Source organism: Falco rusticolus, chromosome 7 (assembly GCF_015220075.1).
Source record: "Falco rusticolus isolate bFalRus1 chromosome 7, bFalRus1.pri, whole genome shotgun sequence".
Taxonomy (NCBI): Eukaryota; Metazoa; Chordata; class Aves; order Falconiformes; family Falconidae; genus Falco; species Falco rusticolus.
Window position 1 is genome coordinate 49338802 of NC_051193.1, and position 23795 is coordinate 49362596.

Here is a 23795-nt window from a genome sequence, read left to right on the forward strand (position 1 = left end):
GGGAACATTTTCTGCTCCCTCTCTCCCCTCTGCCAGTCTGGATAAATTCATTGTAGTCTGCTTCAAGAGACAGACTAGAGTAACAAAAACAGCACTTGAATTTTGGAGTCATCTTCCCCTTTGTGCTTTCTGCCAAGCACTATCTCCTAGTACACTTTTAGGAATATCCTTACTGCTGCTCAAGATACTAGGATAATTTTAATACTTAAAAATTCCCTGCATCTCTGTCTCAACCAGTTTGTCCACTGAGAATGATTAATTTCCTGCCCGTTTCACTACCATTAAAAAGAGATTGTTTAGGGACATTTCCCAGTTAGGTGCCCATACTTCAGAAGAACACGGAAGAGTTTTTTTCATTTCATAAGGAAATAACTTTTCTCATCCATCGTACCCTAAGCCACTGAATTTCTCAGATATGCTAGAAATCAGTATGTTGTCCAAAATGAATAGTTCGGCCCTGTCTATTTGTCTGCATTTAATATGTCCCATCAATATAGTTAACAAAGAAATAAAGCTCTATTCTGAATTATTTATCAAGCAGCTACCTCCTTTGCCTACTAACTCCATCCATGCAAATATACTAATCCATATATACTTGGTGTATTTGGATTTTTGAACCTAAAAAGAGTTCACTGTACTGTTCCTTCTGTAATATTGCTGAGTTACAATTCATCACACAATATAAATTCTGGTATTTAGCAGAATGAATATAACTTTTATTATAAAGAATTTTGAGGGAAAACAGTCACTTCTGTGAAATCCAAGTTCACTTTATACAAATTCTCATCCATGAAAGTTTGAATTTTCTTTCTATTAACCTTCACAAAGGTGTATTCAAGTCACTTTTGCATTTAGAAGAAGCCATTCTGGAAAGATTACAAGCATTTGCTGAAGTTACTACTTTTGAATTGCAAATGGCTATTTGTGGAGAGGTTTCTATAGAGCATTTGTCCACATCTGTACAAACATAGGTTTAATTCTTCAAGCAGCCTATACATACAGTTGTACCTATACCAATAAAAATGAATGTGCACTAACTGCTCTCAGCTGCTTCATACATCAACTTACAGTAGATCGGTTAGAATGAAAGGTGGTATATGAAAGTTCAGTTGTGGTCTTTGAAAGTATCATAGCTGTTTGGTAGTTCTTACGGGCATTGTTTTTTCCTCGTAATGAATGTAAGCAACAATTATAAATCCATCAACCATTTTAAGCCTACTACAACTAGCATTCAGGGAGTGTTGATAGGGCTCTGGTCTTGCTTTCCAACAGATTGCTCTGCAGCATGTTATTGCATGTAACCTCAGTTCAATTGTCAAGTTCCTTTGCTCCTTAGCCTTAAAAGTCTCATTCTTGTAAATCAGAAAACTATGGCAGTGTCTGCAATACCGATTTGTTTTAAAGAAAGCATTTGGTTTAAGAACTGGGATTATCAAATCAAGTGCTGCTGCAGCAATACTATTTTAGGTTGGTACCACACCACCGAGGGTTAACAGGCAATGGCTGGGATACAGGAGGGCTGTTACTGACTTTACAACCTAGATCATGTCCCAGCTTCATCTCTACCAACCAAACATTGCAAAATTCAGATCAGTGATGTCTATCACTGATATTTCTTCCAAAAATTATGCGTATCTGTTTGGATATCCTCCTCTTACTCATTTTTCCAACCATTTGTTTTTATCTGCATAACAGCTACACACATTCTTCCCGAGAGGTAACCCCCCTGAGGATATGAATACAGTATAAAAGGTGTACTGTGAAAAGTGCTCTAATTTTATTGCAGCTGCCTATTTCATAATGAAACAATTACTTTGCTAAAAGAAAAAACAATAGGCACAGCCAAAACAAGGGTACTGAACACCACAGAAAAAATGTTTCTCAGTCTGTTGCAATAAATAGAATTAAGCAATGAGCACATTCAAAATAAATTTTACTACCTAAAATGCACAGTTGTGGTACAAACATATTCTGTTTGGGCTGCTAATTAAAGTAGTACTTTCAAAACCTTGAAAATTTGGAGGAATTACCTTGTGTGTCCTAACCTGATGCTGCACAGCCATCAGCATCATGGACAAAACCCACAGAGCTGGCACTCCTTTCAACCCATCTTCCACCATGACAATCCATCAACCACAAGGCCCTAATACAGTTATGCAGATTTACTGTAAATATGCTTTTAAAATGTGAATGACTAAAATACCTACTTCTGGGCTTGTATAGTTTCCTTTAACTGCAATTTGTTAACAACATGAATGAAAAATTTAATAAGCAAGACACATGGCTTTTTTTTCTACTCATATTTTTCTAACCTGTACCAGAGGTGCCCCAGACACCTCTGCACATTTATGAACAGCTATCTATGACCCAAACACAAAAATGTTTCAACAGCCCATCTTCTGGCATTTTTCTTTTGCGTATAATGGCTTGATGTAAAGAGAAAAGCTGCACTAAAGGATCACGTTATTCACAAGCCATGTGGGCTCTGAAGCATGTGTATGCAACTGCCTCCTCACGCAGAATCCTGGGGTTAGTGCGCACCCTCTGCGTTAGCAGTGCTGTAAGACGTACAAGAAGGAGGATGTAAGATTGTGCCAATGCCAATGTTGCTGGTAGGGCACTGCAGGGCTAAGGGCTCCAGTGGCTCCCCAGGGCCTGGCAGCCACAGCTTGTGCCACTGCACCAACAGGGAGAATAGCCATATTATAATTGGCTGTTCCTTCGTGCCAAGAACAAAAGTACAGAAGACATCCCTGTGACAGGTATGCCATGCAGAACAGTTTTCACTGGGACAAAATTTAATCCCCCATCTTAATTTTCTCCTTGCACAATCCAACTGAGCAGCAGTAGCTCAGGGCTAGTGCAGACCAGGTGCTCCTCATCACCGCCACCACTCCACAGAAACACCTGTCTCAGTGCTCCTCACCTACTAACAAACCCTTCATGCTGTATGAGATATCCAATAAGGAGAGGAGTGACAAGTATCATGCTCATCTGTATCTTGATTTTTTGCAAATTATTTTGACATCTGCACAAGTATTTGCATAGAAGGAAGAAGAAGAAAATGAAGATTGCCTATACTGTTTCTCAGCAGGGTAATTTTACTTCCAGTGGTCCTGTATTGCTGGTACTGAATGTCTCCAGGACTAAACTCAGCCAACTCTCCCTACCACCCACCTAGTACAAATAACCTCTTCTTGCTCTTGAAACTCAACAGTAATTACAACTTCCACACTCCACAGCCAATGTGTTTTTTGTCAGAAGATGCTTACACAGGGTCCTGATGCAATCAATTATTCTCTTATCCATACAAAAGCAGAAACACAAAACAAGAGCACTCAAAGTCTAAGTAGTACATGCCAGCTTCCACATCATGCCTTCTAACACTGAGCATCTACAGATTCCTCTGCATCTCCAGAATTGTGAAGAAGGTATTTCCATCCACATCCATAAAAAAACACCAAGTTTTTTACTTCTATTACTTTCTTCAACACAGAAAGTACATTTCCTGGGCTATATGTGTGAGCAAGGCAGAGTGTGATAGCCAGCAAGGCATCAGGTATGAAGAATAATCATATTTTGGGTTGTTTTGCATTTTACTGAATATTCCTTATATTAAAAGGATGCAGAGAATTTTATTCTCGATTTACTTTGGCATTCCAGTGGGAGCACTTGTGCTCAGAAGTACAGTTCATCTTTTCACATTCTTGACAGCTATTTCAAAATCAGCTGATCTGCACCACTGCAGTAGTCCAGCAGAGGCTACAGTTGAGCTAGAACAGCTGTGTGCTGGGCAAAGCTCGGTTCTTTACCAAAACCCCAGAATTGTGCAGGCTCATAACGTTTTCAGAGATGCCTCTACTATTTAACTTGTAAATATCTCTTCTTTCAACTTGCAAGATCTTTACATGCTATGACAGGAGATAAAATTTATATAATCCCTATTAGGTTTTATAGGTAGAAAAACATTTTCACATGCAATTTCTCAAAACATTTTTTTTCTAAGACATAAATCCTCACATGCCATTTAGCATATTTAAATTTTACTCCAGCAAGGCTCCTGTGAAGAACTGTAAAGTGCAGGAGCTCAATCTTTAAGTAGTTAAGTGAAAGGCTATACCACTGGCTGGATTTTTTTTTCCCCAGCAGTTACACTTTTTTGCCCATAGCACAAGAATGCTCTCTCCACACCACCTCTGAAAAGATAATTTATAGGCAAGTGATGCTTAAACAGCAATAGTACAAGCACAAGACAAGACTCCGCAATGGCTGTCACAAGCAGGTCCAAGTCCACAATTGCTTGTATCTCCATATTTCTATAGCTCTAACAATATCACTGATGAAAAAAAATTCTAAGGCTAAGATAATTCTTGGTATTTTGTATGTTTAAAAATGTTACGAGTATCAATATAACATTTTTTGCTTATCCTTTAATTTTAATCACTTAAACACTGTTACGTGAAGCCTCTATTGTTGATCTTTAATAACAGTTAATTCTTGAACAAACAGGAGTTAATTTAACAAATAACCTGGGGTTTCTGTTCTCAAGCATTATGTACTATAACGTACCCATTCATTATCCCTTTTGATATTTCTATATAGATGTGGAAATAAATTTCACAGAAGAGAGATTAAAATTAGGTCATTTGACCCACACTTAAGAACTCAACAAGCCAACTCAAAATAATGCGCAAAATCCATGAGTTTTTTTGATGGTTTTAAAATCAAACCATTTTAAAGTAGTCAATTAACAATTAGAAGACTCTGTCACCTACTGCTTTGCTCTAACAGGAGTTTCTCTAGGCTCCCTTTTTACAAAGTGGAAAGATTTTCCTACTACAATAAATACTTTTGCACGTAGATGCATGGATTAAATCTGGCCCATCAGCGCTGTGTTGGAGGAAGAGGAATAAAAAACCCTAACAACAGATCTTTACTCTCCCCTAATCCTAGTAGGCCCTAACCCTAACTTTACTGTAACCCTAGACCTAACAGGCCCTAATACTAACCTAATATTAGCATGCCTTAACACAAATGCTAATGTGCCCTAACAGACCTAACCCTAATGGCCATAAAACTTACACTAATGGCTTTCACCTTTACCATAAGCCTAAATGTCACCCTAACACTAAACCTTATAGGCCCTAACCCTAAACCTAACCTTAATCCTAAACCAAACAGACCCTAAAAATAAACCAAAATCACTAGGGCCCTATCCCTAACCCACACTTCTAACTCCCACCTGAACCCTAACCATACTCCTTCAACCTTGCCAGAACCCAAGTTCAAAAAAGAAAATCTCCCATCTTCCTACACAGAAGACAGAAGTACTATGTTGCTGGCACTAACCTTCCCTTGCCAGCCTATTTACAATCCCATCTACATGGGGGATCTGTGCTTGTTCTGACACCTAATGATTTCCATCATCAACTACCTCCCTTTTGGCAGGTCTAATAATTAACAGAGAAAACTTCCAGGTAAGGCTCCCCCACAGGACCAGCAAGGGCTAGTGTTACCGGCACTCACCTTTTCTCGGCAGTTTACAGCTTCATCCAAACAGGGTCTCTTGTCTTTGCTCTGAACACCTCATAGCCCAGCAAGAAAACAGCCAGGACAGGTAGGGCTCCCACACAGAAGTGGCCAGGACTGAAAGCTGTTGCCAAGCCTCAGCTGCCCTCTGCAGCTCATCCACAGCACCAACAGCAGTGCTACTCGGTGCTTGTTCTGACACCTGATGATCTCCCTCATCCTTCTTCACTCCAGCTAGAGCCCAGATCCAAAAGGCGAAAACCTCCAGCAAGGGCTCCCAGACACACGGGCTAGGACTGAAAGATCTTGCTGGAATTTACTTACCGACAGCAGCCCCATAATATCGCCAGCACCACTGGTACTCTTATCTTTACTGTAGAAACTAATCATCACCTTTGCCATAGACTACAAGAAAAGGGACGGCCATCAGCTAGGGCTCCCAGATAGAAGTGGCCAGGAGTGAGAACTGTTGCTGGTCCTCACTCACTCCCCTCACGGTCCCACCAACTGAGGGGATCTGCACTTGTTCTGACACCTCATGGTTTCTGTCGTCTACTGCCTGTCTCTAGCCAGACCTAATAAACAATGCAGAAAGCTTCCAGGCAAGGCTCCTACGGTGAACTGGCAGGGGGTAACAGCTGTTTCAGGCTCCCACCTTCCCTTGGAAGCCCCTCCACAGCCCCACCAACGGTGCCCTGCCCCTGCGCTAACACCTGACCCTCCCTTGCCAAAGGCCAGGAACCTAAGGCAGAGCCACTGCCCAGGGCTCCCCCTCGGCGTGGGCTAGGGCTGGAAGCCGTTCGTACACCTGGTTCTCTTTGCAGTCCCCTCACAGCGCCACCAAACGGGTCCCCCACGCCCAGTGCTTCCCTCCACGGTGCACCTTTTCCCCCACACGTTCACACCTTCGGGTGTCTCCCGGCAGTGCCTGGAGCTTCCCTCGCTGCGACGGCTGCGAGGCCATGGGGGCCGCGTTTCGCGGCGAGCCCCGACCCGCCGCAGCCCCCTGCCCGCGCTGACTGACCCCCCGCCCCCGCCGGGCTCCGGCCAATCACACGGCCCAGTCCGCCCCTCCCCGCCAATCGGTGCCCGCCTCCCTTCCCGCCGCCGCTGCGCCCACGCGCTGGCGAGGGGGTTACGGCTGCAGCGGCCGGGCCGGGCGGCGCTGCCGGTGGGACCGAAGGAGCCGCCGAGGGGAGGCGGAGGCCGCCGGCGCCTCTCGGTCCGGGGCATTCCTGCAGGGGCTCATCAGCTGACAGGAGTTAGTTTCAGACCTGGTCTGTAGCCAGGGCGAGTGGAATGCTGACGAGCAGCGTAGGGTGGCAGAGCACGAGCAAAGCTGCTGTGGTGCTGGCTTGTGAAGAAAGCGGTAACAGGAGCTTGGAGCCACCAGCGCTTTCAGGCTCCTTTCCCCATTGGCACTCCTTTGTGAGAGAGCTTTAATCCTGGGCTCTGCAAAAAACCCCAAACCAACCAAAAAAAATCTCAAAACAAAACAGTCCCACAGTTACCCGCTTCCCATTTCTCCTGAATGCTCCTTTGACTTGGGATGCCAGGCTGATTTCAACTTAATAACTAGAATAGAATTTACATGCCAGGGACAAAAGACACATTCCTTCTAAAAGACAGAAGCTTTTTAGCAAGACCGAAGAACATATGCTGCACAGTGAGTGCACAGACTTGTGGACAGCGCTCCTGCCATAGTTTTAAGTGAGGGGGCTACTTACACACCAGTTTACGAAATTAAAATTCACTATTAGGGCCCCATACCTTGTTCCAACAAAGAAGCCCTGTCACTGTGGAAGAACTTACGGAGAAACTATGCCTTAAAAGATTCCATTGTATATGCCTAGTAAATTTGAGTAGATAGAGAGTTTTTGGATAAAAATGTTCCATCTTCCCATCCATCTGCTGACATCTAAATACCTGTATCTCCACAGTGCCCAAGCACTTCCCATTAAGAAAGGACCTCAAAACCAAGAAAGTAAATCAAACCAGGCAGTTCAACTCAGTTTCATATCAGAAAAAAAAAAAAAAGGAACAACTCGGGAGAAACAGAAGAAACAACCATCCTGCTACAAACAAGCATTCAAAGGCATGGCAGCAGGCTGAAACGCAGGCAAGACAAGAATAGTTGCGAATCTTATGTGGAAAAAACACAAAGGTCGCTCAGTGAATATGAGATATCCAAATCCTACATAGCAGGTAGCTGCGTGGCAACAATTACACAGAAGAATGTTAACATTAAGTTGCTGTTTCTCTTATTTCAGCTTAAGTAGACACATACAAAGAACTTTAAGAATACATCTTTCCAGATACCAGGTAAGTCTAATCACCCAGATGAAGTCACTGTTCAAAATACATCTAAAAAATTCAGTTATGAGCCATGCTTCCTCAAAGAGGAGTCTCACAATGAAGAGATTACTTCCCACTGCTGTGGATACCAGTCCGAGATAGACTTGTCATTTTTCTCACTGTCAGGTATCCTGATGTAATAAACGAAACTAAGCAATATAGTATTACATTGACTTTTTTGCTTACTTTTTATTAGAATAAGGAAAAATATATTAAGTGTTTATATGAAAAATCATGAAAAGCACATTAACAAAACTAGTATTTATTAAGAGAAACATATTAAAAAAATATCAAGAATCATACCTGTTTATAAGCCTTTACATAATTTCAGAAAAGACAAATTTCCTGTCTCCAGTTTTCGAGTACAGAATCAATACATTCAGTTCAATGTAAAAGCCAGAAAGGTACATGGTGTTTGTTTGCCGCCATTTTCTATTAGATATTTTCCAAGTGCATAATTCAGTACTTCTCCCTGAGCTTTCTGCAAAGTGAGGTGAATTCCATCCCACACCGTAGCAGCATTTGACATTTTATTCATTCACATTCATAAGGTGTGCCTACTTTGAATATTGATGTTTCTAAAATATATAGATACACAGAAATAACTTGAACAAAGGTCTGGCTGAATTGCAAGCCCAAGTGTAAGGTAAAAATATCTAATTCAGATTCTTCAAAGGAGCCTTCCTTCCTCTTACAGAGAAAGCGAAAGATTGAACTTACAGCATTTTGACTGTTTCATCAGTTTGTGATGATCAAACTGTAGGAAGCAGCAACACAATCCCATGATATGTCTTTAATTGTTACATATAAAAAAAGGGAACTATTATTTCCTCAAAACCAAACAGTTACCTAAGTAAGGTACTCTACATTGAACTTCTGGGAGACTAAAAGCCATTATAATCCTTCCGAAGAGTAGGATGGGAATATCACAGAGATCCTTGAAACCACGAATGGCAAAAATGGAAAGCAGATAATGACTGTTCAGTCTTGAAAGTACATGGGCATCAGGCAGTAGCAAGTTGAAAGCAAAAAGGACACATTCCCTCTCTCAGCACATAGGTACAATCTGTGGAATTCCTTGACAGACGATGTAAATTGTAGTTCATGGAGGGAGGTTCATAAAGCAAGAGAGATAAAGGTATAGAAGAAATTAGTGTTTCCTCAAACATTGCTGCACCTTTGACAAAAAGAGATGCTTCACTCAGTGGAATCTCAAAGATTATTCTCCTGATGCTTGAACTGTTTGAAAAGGTGGTCCTAGTCATCTGGTATCAGCCACTATCAGATGAGATACCATGCTAGATAATTCTCTACTCTTCCCCACAAAACAAAGCAACATCCATGTTGTACTGTACATCCCTTAAGTTTTCATAAGAACATCTGTTATCCAGAATGAATTTTCAGTGTCACTAGTGCCACTCACTTCCCAAAAGGGCAGCTTCCAGCTATGAGTTTTCAATACTGTGTCTCGCACCACATGAGTTTTGTACGCTGCAGCCTGTCTGTATCCTCAGCTATGGAAGCTGCTCATGTGTTGGATGTATTGATGACTTTCTTCAACTTTCTCCTTTGCAGAGCCAAGTTTAGGGTTTTGAAGAGAGTGTCCTTGCTGTTCAGAACGTTGTAGCGATTCACTTCCACTAACCTGTTGAAATCATACGGCTCAAAGGTGAAATTTAGTGTACGGTAAGGAGAATCTTTTGACTCAATGACAAAGTCACCAAAGGATTTCTCTTCTTCTGACTCACGTTTAACTCCTGCAGCAAGGAAGGGGGGTGGGGGAGGAAAACACAACCCAAATCACCACCAAAAAAACCCAGCTGTGGGACACTCATTTTAGTTAGGATTCTGCAAGGAGTCTATCACAGATAACTCTGTTGTACCCAAACTTTTTCCCCAAAGCTCCTCCTCATAGATTTCAGCTCCTTCGGGATCCAAAATGTTTGGAAGCTGAAGGTAAAGTATTGTTATCCTTCCACTAGATTGATAAATAGTTCAGTGCATCCACGATTATCATACTCAAAATGGGAAATACAAAGCTCAATCCTTCCTGAAAGTGCTGTTCTGTACTAAAAGACAAGACACTAGCACCCTGCTTTCAACTGACCTTAGGAGGTTGGCATGTACTCTTCAAAATACAGTAACCTGTGTTTTTAGCACCCTGCCACTTACATTTAAATACCGATCTTGAAAGACAAACGTTAAATTTGCTAAAAACACTTCTGCTTGTTGCTATTACAGAAATAGTAGTCTTGAAGCATATTGAAGCCCAGCACTTTGAAACTCTTCATTGTTGATGTGGAAAAGCAGCCAGGGCCTGCCAATCTTTATAGTATTAACACAGGCAGCATCAACAGAGTCCCTTACACCTTCTTGTCTGCGTCAGCTCTGCACATTCCTTCCTACGTATTCCAAAGGACACTGAATTTTGTCTATCCCTTCCTAAATATACAGCTCTGTTTCATCCCAGTGCTCTTGCTTGATAGACTGAGCTGGGCCTTGTAGTTGGTATTTATCACATTAAATGAAGCAAGGATCATTTATCACTTGACCTTACCCTACAAGGGCACAGGTCACTTAGCACTGAGTTACATGATCTGACATACAGATTGGTCCCCAACACTTTGTTGATTAACGGTTTATTCATATCCAATAAATAAAATGAACTTACAATTTAATCTGATTTATAGTGCCTTCCTATATATTCAGAGTAACTACAAGTAACAAAATCAGGTATCAGGGCAGAAATGTTCAGAAAGAAGCAAAAATGCTGCCTAATTTTGATTCTTCCAGCCTTCAGATTTTATTTTTTTAAAATTGTCAGCTGCTTCTTCATCTCCCTCTTCCAAAAAGCTAGTGGAAGCTGATTCTTCTTAAAGTGATGTAATAATTTATTAACAACATGGTAACACTAAGAAGAATGAAAGGAGGGATATTGAGCCCACTGAAATTTACCTATCAACACACCCGAAGGATTGTTAAAATAGCTCTTTAAGACACAGCTCCCTTACCTGGAGCTTTGTATTTCTGGAAGGTGTCATTCACCAGTGGGAAATGGAGCACAATTGGAGCCTTTGGATTATCATCATCTACAAACATGTAACACTCTTTTGGCTTCTTTTCATCTTCCTCACTCAATTTGATTCTTGGAAAAGGAATTTCCCGCTCCTCACAGTATTTCTGAGTCAGTTCTAAAACCTGTTGTCAAAGAACAAAAATAATTTTGGTAGAATACCAGAAACATGTATAAGATCATCTAACTACAATACACAAAGGGAGAGAGACTTTCACCAAAAAAGTGACAGAAATCCAACTTCAAATTGGCAGAAACAGTTTTTCTGGCTAGTGATACAGAAGAACGAAGAGCAGAACTGAGAACTGCTACCAAACATTAACAGTTTGCAGCTGAAACTTTGTTTGTTTTATTGCTCTAAATATATTCACCTTTACTTTTCCACACTTAAAAATAAACACTCGTGTATACAGGAAATGATTTGTTTGCATGAAGAAAATCACCAATAGCCACTTTCCCATTAGAACCACATATCTAAGTAACATGGATCATACAAGCTACACAAACACTCTTATTTTAGGTAACAATCTATTTAGGCCTCTGAAAAGTTTGGAATCTTATTATATTTGTCACTTACTGTCTCCTCATGATATTCACAGTAAAAAGCATAGTACAATAATATTTGAAAGAGGTAAGGATTTGTTTTAATGCATTCTTTCATTAGTGTATGTATTCAACATCAACCGACCTGCTGCCACTGTGAATATGATTCTATGCTTTATCTTCATGTAATAATGCTCAGCTACATCTCTCACCTCAAACGGAGCTTCCCAAGAAAAATTGAATGACAAGATAACATCCACATCCCTCTCTGGCTGAAGTACCAAAGGAAAGGGAGAGTTGATAGAAAAGCCACCATCCACTAAATACAAGTTCTCTTCCATGGGGGTCAGCTGGTTGGGAAATGCATCCAGATGAGTGCCTGGAAGAGACTCCAAGTAACACAAGTAACTATAATGATTCGTTACACACCTCTCGGTACATGCAATAAACAAAGCTTATGCTGGGGCTATGAGAAGAAAAAAGGACATTCCAACGTGCACGTTCATCTGAAACTGACCTGTAAAGTCTGATGATAAGCTTATCTTATATGACAGAACATATATAGTGGTTCACAATTTTTGCTATGGTATGAGGGGGGGTAAATTCCCTGACTTCAGCAGAACCAAGTCAAGCTCACTTATGTTCTGTAACGACTGTTACAAATATTAACATACTATTTTATATCCCAGATACAGACAGATTCATTTACCTCTCCAAGCCACAAATTTCTTGATATTAACATAATCTTTATGAAGATACAATCCCTGCATGAAGTTGAAGGTTTCTCCACATGTGACCCGGGACTTGAAGAAATCCTGAAAAATTTGTAACAAGGGGCCCCCAGGTATAACCAAGCGAGTCTTCAGTCGTGTTGGATCTCGGAAATGGAATCTTCGGCAGTCATCTGCAGAAGCCACAGAACACATAGCAAGTGCTTGTCCAGCTCCAACATTTTGATCAGACTTTTTTTCTACAATTTTTAACCAGCTGTTCTAAGGCTGAATTTTTCCTTTAATTAAAAAAAAGAGTATTGTCATGAAATTTAAATCAGCCGCATATTCTATAGTTGGATAATTTACCTGCCCTGTTTAAAGGGAATAGCATTATTCATAAATCATTGTCCACATTGATTTCAAACCCAAAGAAACTCTTGTTACCAAACAATGACTGCTTCTGTTTCATAAGACAAGACATCCACACACAGCAGCATTTATAGTTACAACAATAAAAATGTGGGCAGAAAAAACCAGGGCTGTGAAAGCAGAGAAGAAAAAAAAAATATCTCCTCCCACTACTTACTGTAAGGCTATAATTATACACCTGAGCAACTTTAATACACCTCCTTTTCACTGCTAGGGAGGCATTGCACAAATGGAGAACAAAGCATAAACATACAACTAGCTTATCCAAGAATAGAAAAATCGGGCCAAAGAGGGAACTGAAAACCTATTTTTCACCTCCTGCTTAGCAGTACAGCTTCTGTTCTTCCTCTTGTCACAATTAAGACCCCTGCAATGCAGTATGTGTTTAAGACAGCTCCTAGAACTAGCTGATTTATAGTAAAGTCAGACATAAAATTTTAGAAAAGGAGGAAGAGAAAGTGTGCTGATAAACGGTATGAAAGATCCGTCCAAATCCATCTTTTATGCTAATCTTGAAAACTATACACAGCACACTAAATCATATTATTTGTATGATTTGTATTCCAAAATCAGGAATCTTTCAAAAAAGTTGTACTAGTTTAATGTATGTTTAACGTATGTTCTTACCTACAACTCTGATAACATCTTTGAAAGAATCTAGAAAGCCCAGTCCTATACCAATCACCTTCAGGCAGATATCATCCAAGCTTGCAGCAAAGGCACTGCCCCAAATTCCTGCAGGAGAAATTTGGAAGAATTTAATATTCAAAAGGCTTTCCACAGTCTAACCAGAAGGCCTACAATTCAGCTGCCATTTGTCATGGGGAAAGGTGTCACATGACCCCTACTATTCTAAAAGATGATGACTGAGTTTAAACCTTTGATTTAATCACATGACAAATTCTGATATAATAACATTATGCAAAAATTTCTCCAACAGAAAATCTCTTCTATCAGCAAGGGAAAGATAGCAAGAGATTGGGAAGATCTAGAGCCAAAGATTTTGACAGGCTGCTCATACTACAGTTGTCTTGCAACTCAGAATATTAGACTGTAATACTATGAATGTACACCTAAACCTTTGGAGAAAGATTTGACGTTTTTCCCTTCTTCAAATTCTTTAGGAAGACACAAAAATGCATGGGTTTAAGTTGATGAATCCCAAAAGCAGCATAGCTCCCTTCCACCTGCCCATTTCATTCATTACTGTAAGATCATACCTTGTAGAAAACAAATCCTAGGCTCTGGACGTTTCCGGATGAGCCGTCCCATGAAGAACTCACTGTCAAAGTCCTCTGTTTGGACAAAAGCTCCATATTTGCGAAATCCAACTTCATAGGGAGTGAACTCGCACCATTCTAAGAACAAGCCAAGAGGATATTTACTCATCCCAGAGTAAACACTTGGTGAAAATGCTCACTTGACTTCTGTTCACACAAGGGAGACAGAACAGTCTCCCTCCACTGTTCACCATGACTATGGATTTCCCTGTCACTCCTCAGTAAATCATCTTACACATGATTAATATAAAAACTTGTACAAGCTTTCATTGACTAAATACAACATCCTTCCTTCCTGGCCTTTTTTTTTAATTTTTTTTTTGGGGGGTGGGGGGCCATGGGGAGGGCAGGGAATTCATCTTGCTCCATCTTGACTGTTTTTCTGCAGAAATAGCCTGCCTACATTACTTCCACTTTAAACCATTCTGGTGGCTCCCTTTTCCATCACAAATGGAGCCTACTTCACTTTTCTCAGCTTTCTTCACACTACTTACCATCTCATAAACTGTTATCATACTGACTTGAAAATTCAATTGACCCATTGTGTCAGACTTCACTGACTGCTTATCAAAGAGTTCTCTCATGCTTGAAAGCTTTTCACAAATATTTACAGATCAAATTCACTGGCATACACACACTCTCCTCCAGAACAAGGAAGTCTCATAGTGGTACACAGATGGAGAAAAGAATTCACGTTCCTGTCCCACTGTATCTATCCTCGCTTGTTGCACCATATTTAAAGTTTCAAGTGACCTGGAGTAGGACTGGCCTTCATCTTTTACTGTAATTGTATAACCAGCAGAACCCAGGCTGCTAAATACCACAATTTTCATGATGCATGCTACAATACCGCGTTGAGTTTTGGGCCCCTCACTGCAAGAGGGATGTAGAGGTGCTGGAGCGTGTCCAGAGAAGGGTAAGGGAACTGGTGAAGGGTCTGTGGCACAAGTCTTATGACGAGTGGCTGAGGGATCTGGAGTTGTTAGTCTGGAGAAGACTCAAGGGGGACCTTACTGCCCTCTACAGTTACCTGAAAGGAGGCTGTAGGCAGGTGGGGGCAGGTCTCTTCTCCCAAATAACAAATGACAGGACAAGAGGAAATGGCCTCACGTTGCACCAGGGGAGGTTTAGATTGGATATTAGGAAAACATTTCTTCACTGAAAGGGTGGCCAAGCATTGGAACAGGCTGCCCAGGGAGGTGGTGGAATCACGATCCCTGGAAGTGTTTACAAAATGCGTAGATGCAGTGCTTAGCAACATGATTTAGCGATGGACTTGGTAGTCCTGGGTTAATGGTTGGACTTGATGATGGCAAAGGTCTTTTCCAGCCTAAATGGTTAAACGATTCTAAGGTTACCAATCCATCATTTTACATGAATCCTATACAAATTGATTATCTGAGACTATAAAAGTCAGTCAGTCACCTAATAACCAAGGACTTCAATTCTCCTATTCGGATACAGACTCATGTACTGTAAGAATCTTCCCTCTCAGCTCCTGAAAATTTCAGGCACTTCCTAGCAAAACATGGGCAGTGGCCAGCAGAGTTGAATCTGTTTTCTCCATTATAGCCATGAAGACATTTACAATCAGGACGATAACACTCTGCCAATCCTATGGCCTCTTGCACTACCAGCTGCTACTTGAGCCATGTTTCCTGTTAGCTACTCACTACCCAAGGAACTCTATATGTTAACAGGATTTATGGATTTTAGCAAATAAAAATAAATTTGTGATGTTCATACCGGCAAAGTCGCCACTGCTAATATTGGGTCTCACGTTGACAGCTGCATAGATAGGATAAGGGTTCTGGGCCCATTTCACTGCTTCTTGCTGATCAGACAGCTTTGACGGATCTTCCTGGTCACAAGCAAGGAAGAAGAAACACACTTTAATCAGGTAAGTTCTATACCCTTATTTCAATAATTTGAAGCTCTTGCTTAGCATTTTAGACTAACAATACCACTAATTCAAAGTCCCTTTTCCTCCCTCTGCATAACCCATGCATATGGTTAGATTTTGCCAGAATATTTCTGCAGTTGCATGTTTCGAATGTTTGGTGTTTGTTAATAAACTAGTTACTCTCTGACTTCTGATTGCAACTAGCATGAAAATACTGGTTAAATACCGGTTTGCAAAACCAACATCATACTCTTTACCTGCCCAGTACAACAGCTATTGATTTAATAACAGTCATTCCAAATAAATACTACCTTTTCCTACAGCACTGACTACACTACTTCAAAATTCTTTACTAAACAAGGGTGCTGGGAAACTCAGGGCAGAAAGAGATAATAATTCCCTATGTTTATTCCACAACATCTATCCCAGGACAGCTCTGGGTAGTTAGAGAGAAGTTGGTTTCTAGACACACAATATACGGGGTGTTCAGAGCTCCCACCTGGAAGACAAACAGCAGTACACACCCAAAACATGAACTCTTTTACCTTCTGTTGTAGGAAATATTCCACAATAAGGCCCCACAAATCTGTAAAGGAAACCTTCCGTCCACTGATCTCCATTGCATTCAGCTCCTGGAAATAGTACTTCAGTCGTTCTGGGGAAAATGCCCCTGCTTTACTGCTGGACACAGTACCCTGAGCTCTTCTGATTGCATCTTGAAGGTCCTTCTGTGACCAGTTAGGGTCTTGATACAATGTTGATAAACACCTGAAAATGCTTATATTAATGTCATCAGTAGTAACAACTCTTGTGTAAACAATAATTTTAGCTAGTTATAATTAGTGCTGCAGCACTAAACTAAAAGCTTAAGAAGTCTAGCTAAAAGATAAAACCATGAAAAGAGACCATAAAAACGATGGATCTCTGAACTCTAGAACACGCTGAAAACCCTGACACCTAGAGGACTTCATCCTGATTGCTAACCTACTTTTCAAGGATGTTCCAAGCATCACATGCTAGCTAGCGCACATGAACCAGTTCATAAATATGAGCGAACTCCAGAACCTTGACAGACTGGCTGACAGTAAGGGTGCTATACTGCATACAACAATAGAGGCCACAGCCTTTATCAGAACACAGGTCTGATTAAATGAGAAACTAGTTTGGACTACTGGCTATCCACATGAACAGATGCCTACATTTGAAAGTTTGCCTCTGAATCAAAAGGCGCAGGTCAGATCATGAGGTCAGTGGAAGAATACTAGGTACATAGGAGTTAATTTAACATACAAAGCTCTGGAAGGAAAGATTATACTGTAAAGTTGCACAACTTGGTGAAACCATTTCACAAAAACAATATGTACTTATGAAGGATGATTTCACCACAAACTCCAAGAACTGAGCTACTGAAACATTCTAGCCACATCTAACATTTCAGCACATTGCTCCAGTCCACCAAAGGGTATGCCGGTGCTATTCCTCTATTCAGCCACATATGCCATTTTGGAAGGTGGTAACCTAAGTGGTCTGTGAGAGCATGTTTCCAGTGACTTGCACCACCTCAGTCATCCTCTTGGAAAGAGCAAGGAAGTGGGGAGTGTTTGAAGTCAGGGCTCTGAGGGAACACACAGCAGTTTTATTGATGTAACACATTCTAATATTCAACTGCCAAGCTGTTGCAAAAGCAGCAGACTGATAAATTTAGGCAGTAGCTGTATCAGAAGTGATACTGAATCTTAGACTCTTTAGGACCCCCATCAGAACTCACAGATGAGAACTGATAAAATATTTGACTTTGTTGTCTCTCTACAGATGACACAAATGCAGTTTTGACCTTGATTTACATCAACACTACTACATATTCACATCTAAGTTTCTGAAATCAACATTGAATGTAACTTACCAAGTAGAGCCAGAAATCCCACACACATACATTGCAGCATCCAAAAGGCCCAGCTGCTGAAGCCCAGCAAGACTGCCGTAGAACGATGTCAGTGCTCTCATCCCACCTCCAGACCCCAGTACCGCTACAACTGGGACCTACAGATCAGGAGTCACAATGACAGAGTTTTGAATTGCCAACAAATTACAGAACTAATCCTATTTAAGTCTCATTCTTATAAAAATAAGAGATAAAATCTCTATTTCTACACACATTTCAAGTAATTTCAGTTAGATTTCAACCATAATTCCTTTCTCTATTTTGTAATTGAAATATACTGTTTACTATAAGACACAGCATGTCATCTTAGGGACAATCACTGAAATTATTTTGTATATTACCACACATTTACTTGCATGCCATACAATATACACATAAGGACAAAAAAAAGTAATCATTCTTATAACAGCACACTAAGAACACAGAGCAAGGTATCAGGCTATCTAGATATAAGTGTGTCCTCAAATTATGAAGCTGTTCCTGTGGTCTGAGCTTCAATTTAACTATTCTGAAACAGATTTCCCCATCACAATTCAGAGTTCAAAGCCCAAGATACAAGAGTTCAACTAAAGAAAGTACACACATTCTGAAATTTCAATGTTTTGTGTTCCAAAACACACCCCCATCCTTCAAAATTTTAGAAATACACCATTTCAGACTTCAGAACTGAAATGTCCCAGGGATGTATTTCATGCCATGGTGACTGCAAACCATGTTTTCTGTTGGTTACAGGCAAGAATCCTACAATACCTAATTATCAACCAAGCACAAAGGATTTTATGAATCTCACTACAGCACTGAGCTCAATACCTCATCTTTTGGAGGGGATTCTTTTAAGTGAAGAGTTTTCCTCAGTGCCTCAGAAACTATTTTCTTCCTTTTGTCCAAAAATTCTCTCTCCTCTTTACAGAGGTCAAAACCCAGACGTATATCAAGATCCCAAGTGCTGAAATAGAAATTAAGACAAAAAAAACCCAAAATTTTGAAGGATTTGTAATTACCAGGGGAAAACAGTTTCTGTGAACACGCGATCTTGGTGCTGATCTGAATCACTGGATCAAACTCTTAAATGAACTTTTAGTGTGTATATCTATACACCAGCTATTTTGAAACAACCGCTTTTGGAATTTAAAATTAAATTTCTCCCTTAATGTCTAAATACAAAGCTTGTGTCAAACAGCTCTCAGATTAAGCTTCAGGAATTTCACAAAGTAAAGATTCTCAGTAGGTGAAGATTGTATGAGGTGCAACTGAGATCACTGTACTGACATGGAAAGAAATGAAGGGAAGAGTAATTTTAAAACAGAAATTTCTGAACTTACAAGGCAGAAATGGACAAGTGAATGCCAATAAACTTGTTATGAGTTTGTAAAAGTGGAGCAGAATCTTCAGTTAATGACTATATACGAAATAACCCTATCAACTTACTAGCCAACTGCTCAGTTTTGTGTGTTATTCTTCCCCTATCACTCCTTTCTTGCACCCTTCCTCTACTTCACAGCTCAACCTCTTCACATGCAGAGACGTCCCTTCCTATTTGTCAGTACAGCGCTGCACATATTCTGGGAACCATCTGTCCCTAACAAAACTACTTAAGATTTACACTGTCAGCTATTTTACACTTAAGTATTAGGAACACAAAATTTGTTCAGATTTCAGCAAGACTGACACCATTCCAATACAGTATCAGCAAAGCAAAGAGTCACAGCCTTCAGAAGAAAAATAACCAGCAATATTTTTCTTTAATCTACCCCAAAAGATCAACAGAGACAAGAGACCTCCCCAGAATATCAGGGAGAATCACTCAGCTACTTCACTATAAGAAGAAAGGCCTTTCCTGATTTTTAGAGGTTTATGAGGTTCCTACTCACCTCTCTTCAGTTTTCAAACTCATATCCAAACTTTGTCCCTGTGAAGAGAGAACACATCTTGCAATTGATAGCAACTACGCAGGTGAAACTATTAACTAGAGGTTATAACATAAGCGGGGTCACTAGATACTAACCAGAACAGCAATCTCACCCACAAAACTCTCTCTGGAACACCTTTCCCTTGCACTTATTTCAGACACTTTCAGTAGTCTCCACAGAAAGTAGAAACAAGTACTCCGAGAGCAGGGTGAAAAAAATTATTTTTTCTGCAAGCTTCTTGCTTTTCTCTTCCTCTGATATTTTCTTTCACAACCTAACAGACTTTTTTCTTTGGGAAGTGATGTACTTTATACCTATTCTGCAAGACACATCCATGACAACATTTTTTGAATCTCAGTATTTCATTCCAGATATTCAAGAAAACAGCACTCCTAAGAATCACGTGCAGATTAACTTTCCAAATCCCTACAGGCAATAGGGGAAAAAGTTATTCCAAGCATGTTAAAACAAATGCAAAACATTGACGTTACCTCTCCCAGAGAAATGATTCTTTCAACTTTTTGTCCAATAGGAAGGGAATTAACTAGCACAGTTCCCAGTCCCAGAACTGTAGTATGCTTTTCAATATCAGGGTTCATACCATCCTAATAAAAATAAAATGTTATTTTTATATTTGGTGTAATGAATAATGAATAATAAAATAAATGAAAAATCCAGAAAAAAGTTAAATATATTACTTTCATGTGTCAAACCAGCAAACAACCCTCAAGATCATTATAACTAAATCTCTCCCAGAAGTTTAAGGTTTTTCAAGATCATCCTGCTCTCTGCTTGACAGATCTTTTCTGGGATTATTTGTGTCACTCAAATAGCTTTTTGTTGTTGTTGTTGTTTTTTAATATAGATGTCTGCCACAAGCAAAATTTCTCCATCTCCAAATATAAAATTTCCCCCCAAAATAATTGTGGTCTGACATGTATCAGAAAGCTTACAAGTAAGCTTGGCATTCTGTCTTGAAAGCAGGATTTGGAAAAGATACCAGCAAGGCAATAGCATTAGACGTACAGAACAAATACCACAAAATAGAAAACAAAATACAGCCTTTGGGACAAATGGTAGTATGTAATTAAAAAACATAATCATCTTATACAAGCACAGCAAAACGAAGTCTGCCAGGCTGTATTAGCAAGAGCAAGTTCACTCAATACAGAGCTGTGTGCAGTTTCCTATATTTAAAAGGGGCATATAAAAAACCCTCTCATATCACAGGGCCACACTCAAAACCTACACAGCCTACCACGTGGGCTGGAGCCTTTACAACCACTGCAGGCCTCAACCCCTGGGAGGAGACAGCACCTTAAAGAAACAACAGGTGGTCACCCTTCTCACAACAAGAATTGGACAGACAAGGAACTACCCACAGATTCCACAGATGTATTCTGACCAAAACCATGTGTCCTAAGTCAAATGTCCCTCTAAGCCCACTGTCCTTCTAACAGGGACAAACAACATGCATTTAGGTACAGGGCAAGCAACATGACTATGTTCCTGTCACTCTCCTACCTCTGATAAGATAGGAAAGGTCAGACTTGATAGCTTTGTGCTCTATGCCAGCTCTTGAAGGAGTACATTCTGCTAGCTACCACGGGTGGTTTGGTTGAGGTTTACCATCTGGACCAATCTCCACAGTCAACTTCTACTGTATTTTTGCTTGCCTGGCTCTGAGGTTTTGACTGCTTAAGTCCAGGTCTCTCTCTTCAGCTCATATTTGCTGCCCAATCAACCCCACTGCAAAGCTATTCTTCCATATTATTTTTTGTGTTCTTTTCTCCATAGTTGCCTCTAGAGTAGTCAAGATCACCATCTGCATTCATGCTGCCCAACTGCTTGTGGGGATGAAAAACATCACAGAATATATAGTTTCCTTGCTCTCGTTTTTGGTGTTAGGCCATACTGGCAGCAGTTATCACAATGAATATTCAGCCATTCCTATGGGACAGACACACTGTGTGGGTATCTGTAGAAACTGTGAAGTTATAGACAAAGCTAAATAAACCTTTGCAAGTGGCAAGTGCTCCACAAGCTTCTAATAGAAAAGACTTTCTACAGAGTATCCCAACAGGCAAAAGGAAAGATGTCTTTAGGTGGCAAGCATGTGCAGAATCAGATTTTTTTAATCCCCAAGTTTGAACAGATTTTAAAGAGTTGGCGAGGGTATACTTTTAAGACAAGTTCACCTCCTTACCAAAGTCAAAGACCCAATGTGAAGTCTGACATTTTTCATCAATTTTTAAAATAAAAAATAGTAGTGTAAAAAGCAACACTAGAGAAAAACTTATATCTCTGCCCATAAATTTCTAATATATAACCAAAAAATAATACATCCATTCAAGACAGGCTTCTAGTCTAGAAAATTTTGATCTGAGCGGTTACAACATTATAGAGTTCAGTTCAAAAAGGTGTAACTGTAAGTGATTAGTAACCTTCATAACAGATGGTCCGCAGCACCACATACATATAGTAGCCCACAAGAAATCTGCTTCCAATGCCAGCTTTTGATATCCACAGGTACCCAAATAACATACCCAAAACTGACATCCCTAAACATCTGAAGTTGTCCCTGGTTGTCTTACGTTAAATTAAGGCCATTCAAGTACATTTTCATAGTCCAAAAGGCACTGCTTTCAGAACGGATTTATTCAAAAGTAGGCTGTAAACTTCCTAGCAGTCAGCCCAGTTGCTTACCTGTAAGACAGATATGGTTTGCTCCAGCTCCACTTGTAGTTCTGGACACATTTCTTTATCCATATGAAACACAAATGAGGTTCCATAATCCTTCTCATTGTCTGGTCTCCAAGGAATGCACAACTGCTTCTGATACGCCCCTGGAACAGACACCTTGACCTCACAGCTCCCTGTGCATTAGAATAAGAAGTTTAGACCACAGGAACCATTTAAATAGATGCTGAAAATCAGGTACTTGTTAAGTATAGCTAAGATGATGAAAACACAAGCAAAAACTCTTCTGTGGTACCTAGTGAAAGTGACATGATATTATTTAGCATTAAAAATAAAAGCAAAATTAAAAGTCAGTTTGCTAGTCAGTAAATAAAAATGTGCTGGATAGACAGAAAATCAAGTCTCCCCTCTCTCCCAAGGAGTAAACATGCTGAAAAGTAGATCTGACAAACTCTTCAGGCAGCCCTACCTTTCTGTTTCTCTTTTTTTTTTTCCTCTTTGTTGATAGTGCCTTGCAAAGACAAGCAAGGATGAACCTATGAAAAGAAGAAACCAGTTCTGGTTATGAGATTTTTAGTTTGCTACTCTGTTGAAACTTAATCCACCTACTATAGAAGATGTAGATTTACAGCTGCAAGCTGTCAAAAAACCCCACTAAGTATTACATTGATCTTTCAAATAAAGGGCAAGTTGAGCAAATATCCCATCCTGCTGAAACATTTCAAAATCAAAACTACCCTTCCTATTCCAGTTACTGGAGGTTTTTTTGTTTGCAACCAGTACTTCATAGTTACAAGTTCTCAATGCCAGGGGTTTTTCCGTTTACCTTGGTTTAATGTATGTGTGAGTACCTATTCTGAGCCTGTGCAGATCCAAGCAAACACTTGATAAATTCTGCCATGACTTTCTGTCCTGGATTGTCCACATGCTCATGAAGTTTAGTCTCTCACACCGTTCAACCATCAGCTTCCCTTCCAGGGCAGCAGATAAAATACTTAATTGGCCATAATTGCCCTAAAGGATAAGAAACTCCTCCACTGCTTGAATGTAAGACTATTTGCTAAGGGAAATGGGAACACAAAAGTCTCTCTCCTGTGAAATAGTTTGCAGAACTGTGCTGTAAAATGCCACCGACTTTTCCTGAAAAAATGTTAAAACTCTACATTTCAACAATGATGAACTCCTTCCCATCCTCTTTTCCTTATTAAAAAACTTTGGTCCCTTTCCTTTGAGGGGACAAAAGAGGTGAAAACACCTGTATTTTTAAGATATAATGCACTGATTTTCTCTGATTAGGACTTTTCATCCTAATGGATGTGTCTATTCTGTGAGGGTAGAGTCTGGAGAGTGGGAAGCATCACTTACTTATTAATGGTACTGTTAAAAGCTTACAAATAATAGGTGTTAAAGTGGCAGAC

The 23795-nt window shown here is 40.1% G+C and overlaps 1 protein-coding gene across 1 annotated transcript in view; it reads right to left on the minus strand.

The window, feature by feature from the left end:
• Positions 1–8130: 8130 nt before the first annotated feature.
• Positions 8131–23795, minus strand: part of PLA2G4F (phospholipase A2 group IVF) — a 28336-nt gene continuing 12671 nt past the window's right edge. Inside the window, exons 7-20 of the mRNA XM_037393732.1 lie at positions 22847–22913; positions 22384–22553; positions 20169–20282; positions 19639–19676; positions 18578–18713; positions 17729–17865; positions 16371–16593; positions 15669–15783; positions 13863–14000; positions 13270–13377; positions 12210–12404; positions 11713–11879; positions 10896–11082; positions 8131–9641 (exon numbers count right to left, since the gene is read on the minus strand). Coding sequence (XP_037249629.1) covers positions 9412–9641; positions 10896–11082; positions 11713–11879; positions 12210–12404; positions 13270–13377; positions 13863–14000; positions 15669–15783; positions 16371–16593; positions 17729–17865; positions 18578–18713; positions 19639–19676; positions 20169–20282; positions 22384–22553; positions 22847–22913 — 2025 coding nt within the window. The 3' untranslated portion in view covers positions 8131–9411. The remainder of the gene's footprint in view (positions 9642–10895; positions 11083–11712; positions 11880–12209; positions 12405–13269; positions 13378–13862; positions 14001–15668; positions 15784–16370; positions 16594–17728; positions 17866–18577; positions 18714–19638; positions 19677–20168; positions 20283–22383; positions 22554–22846; positions 22914–23795) is intronic.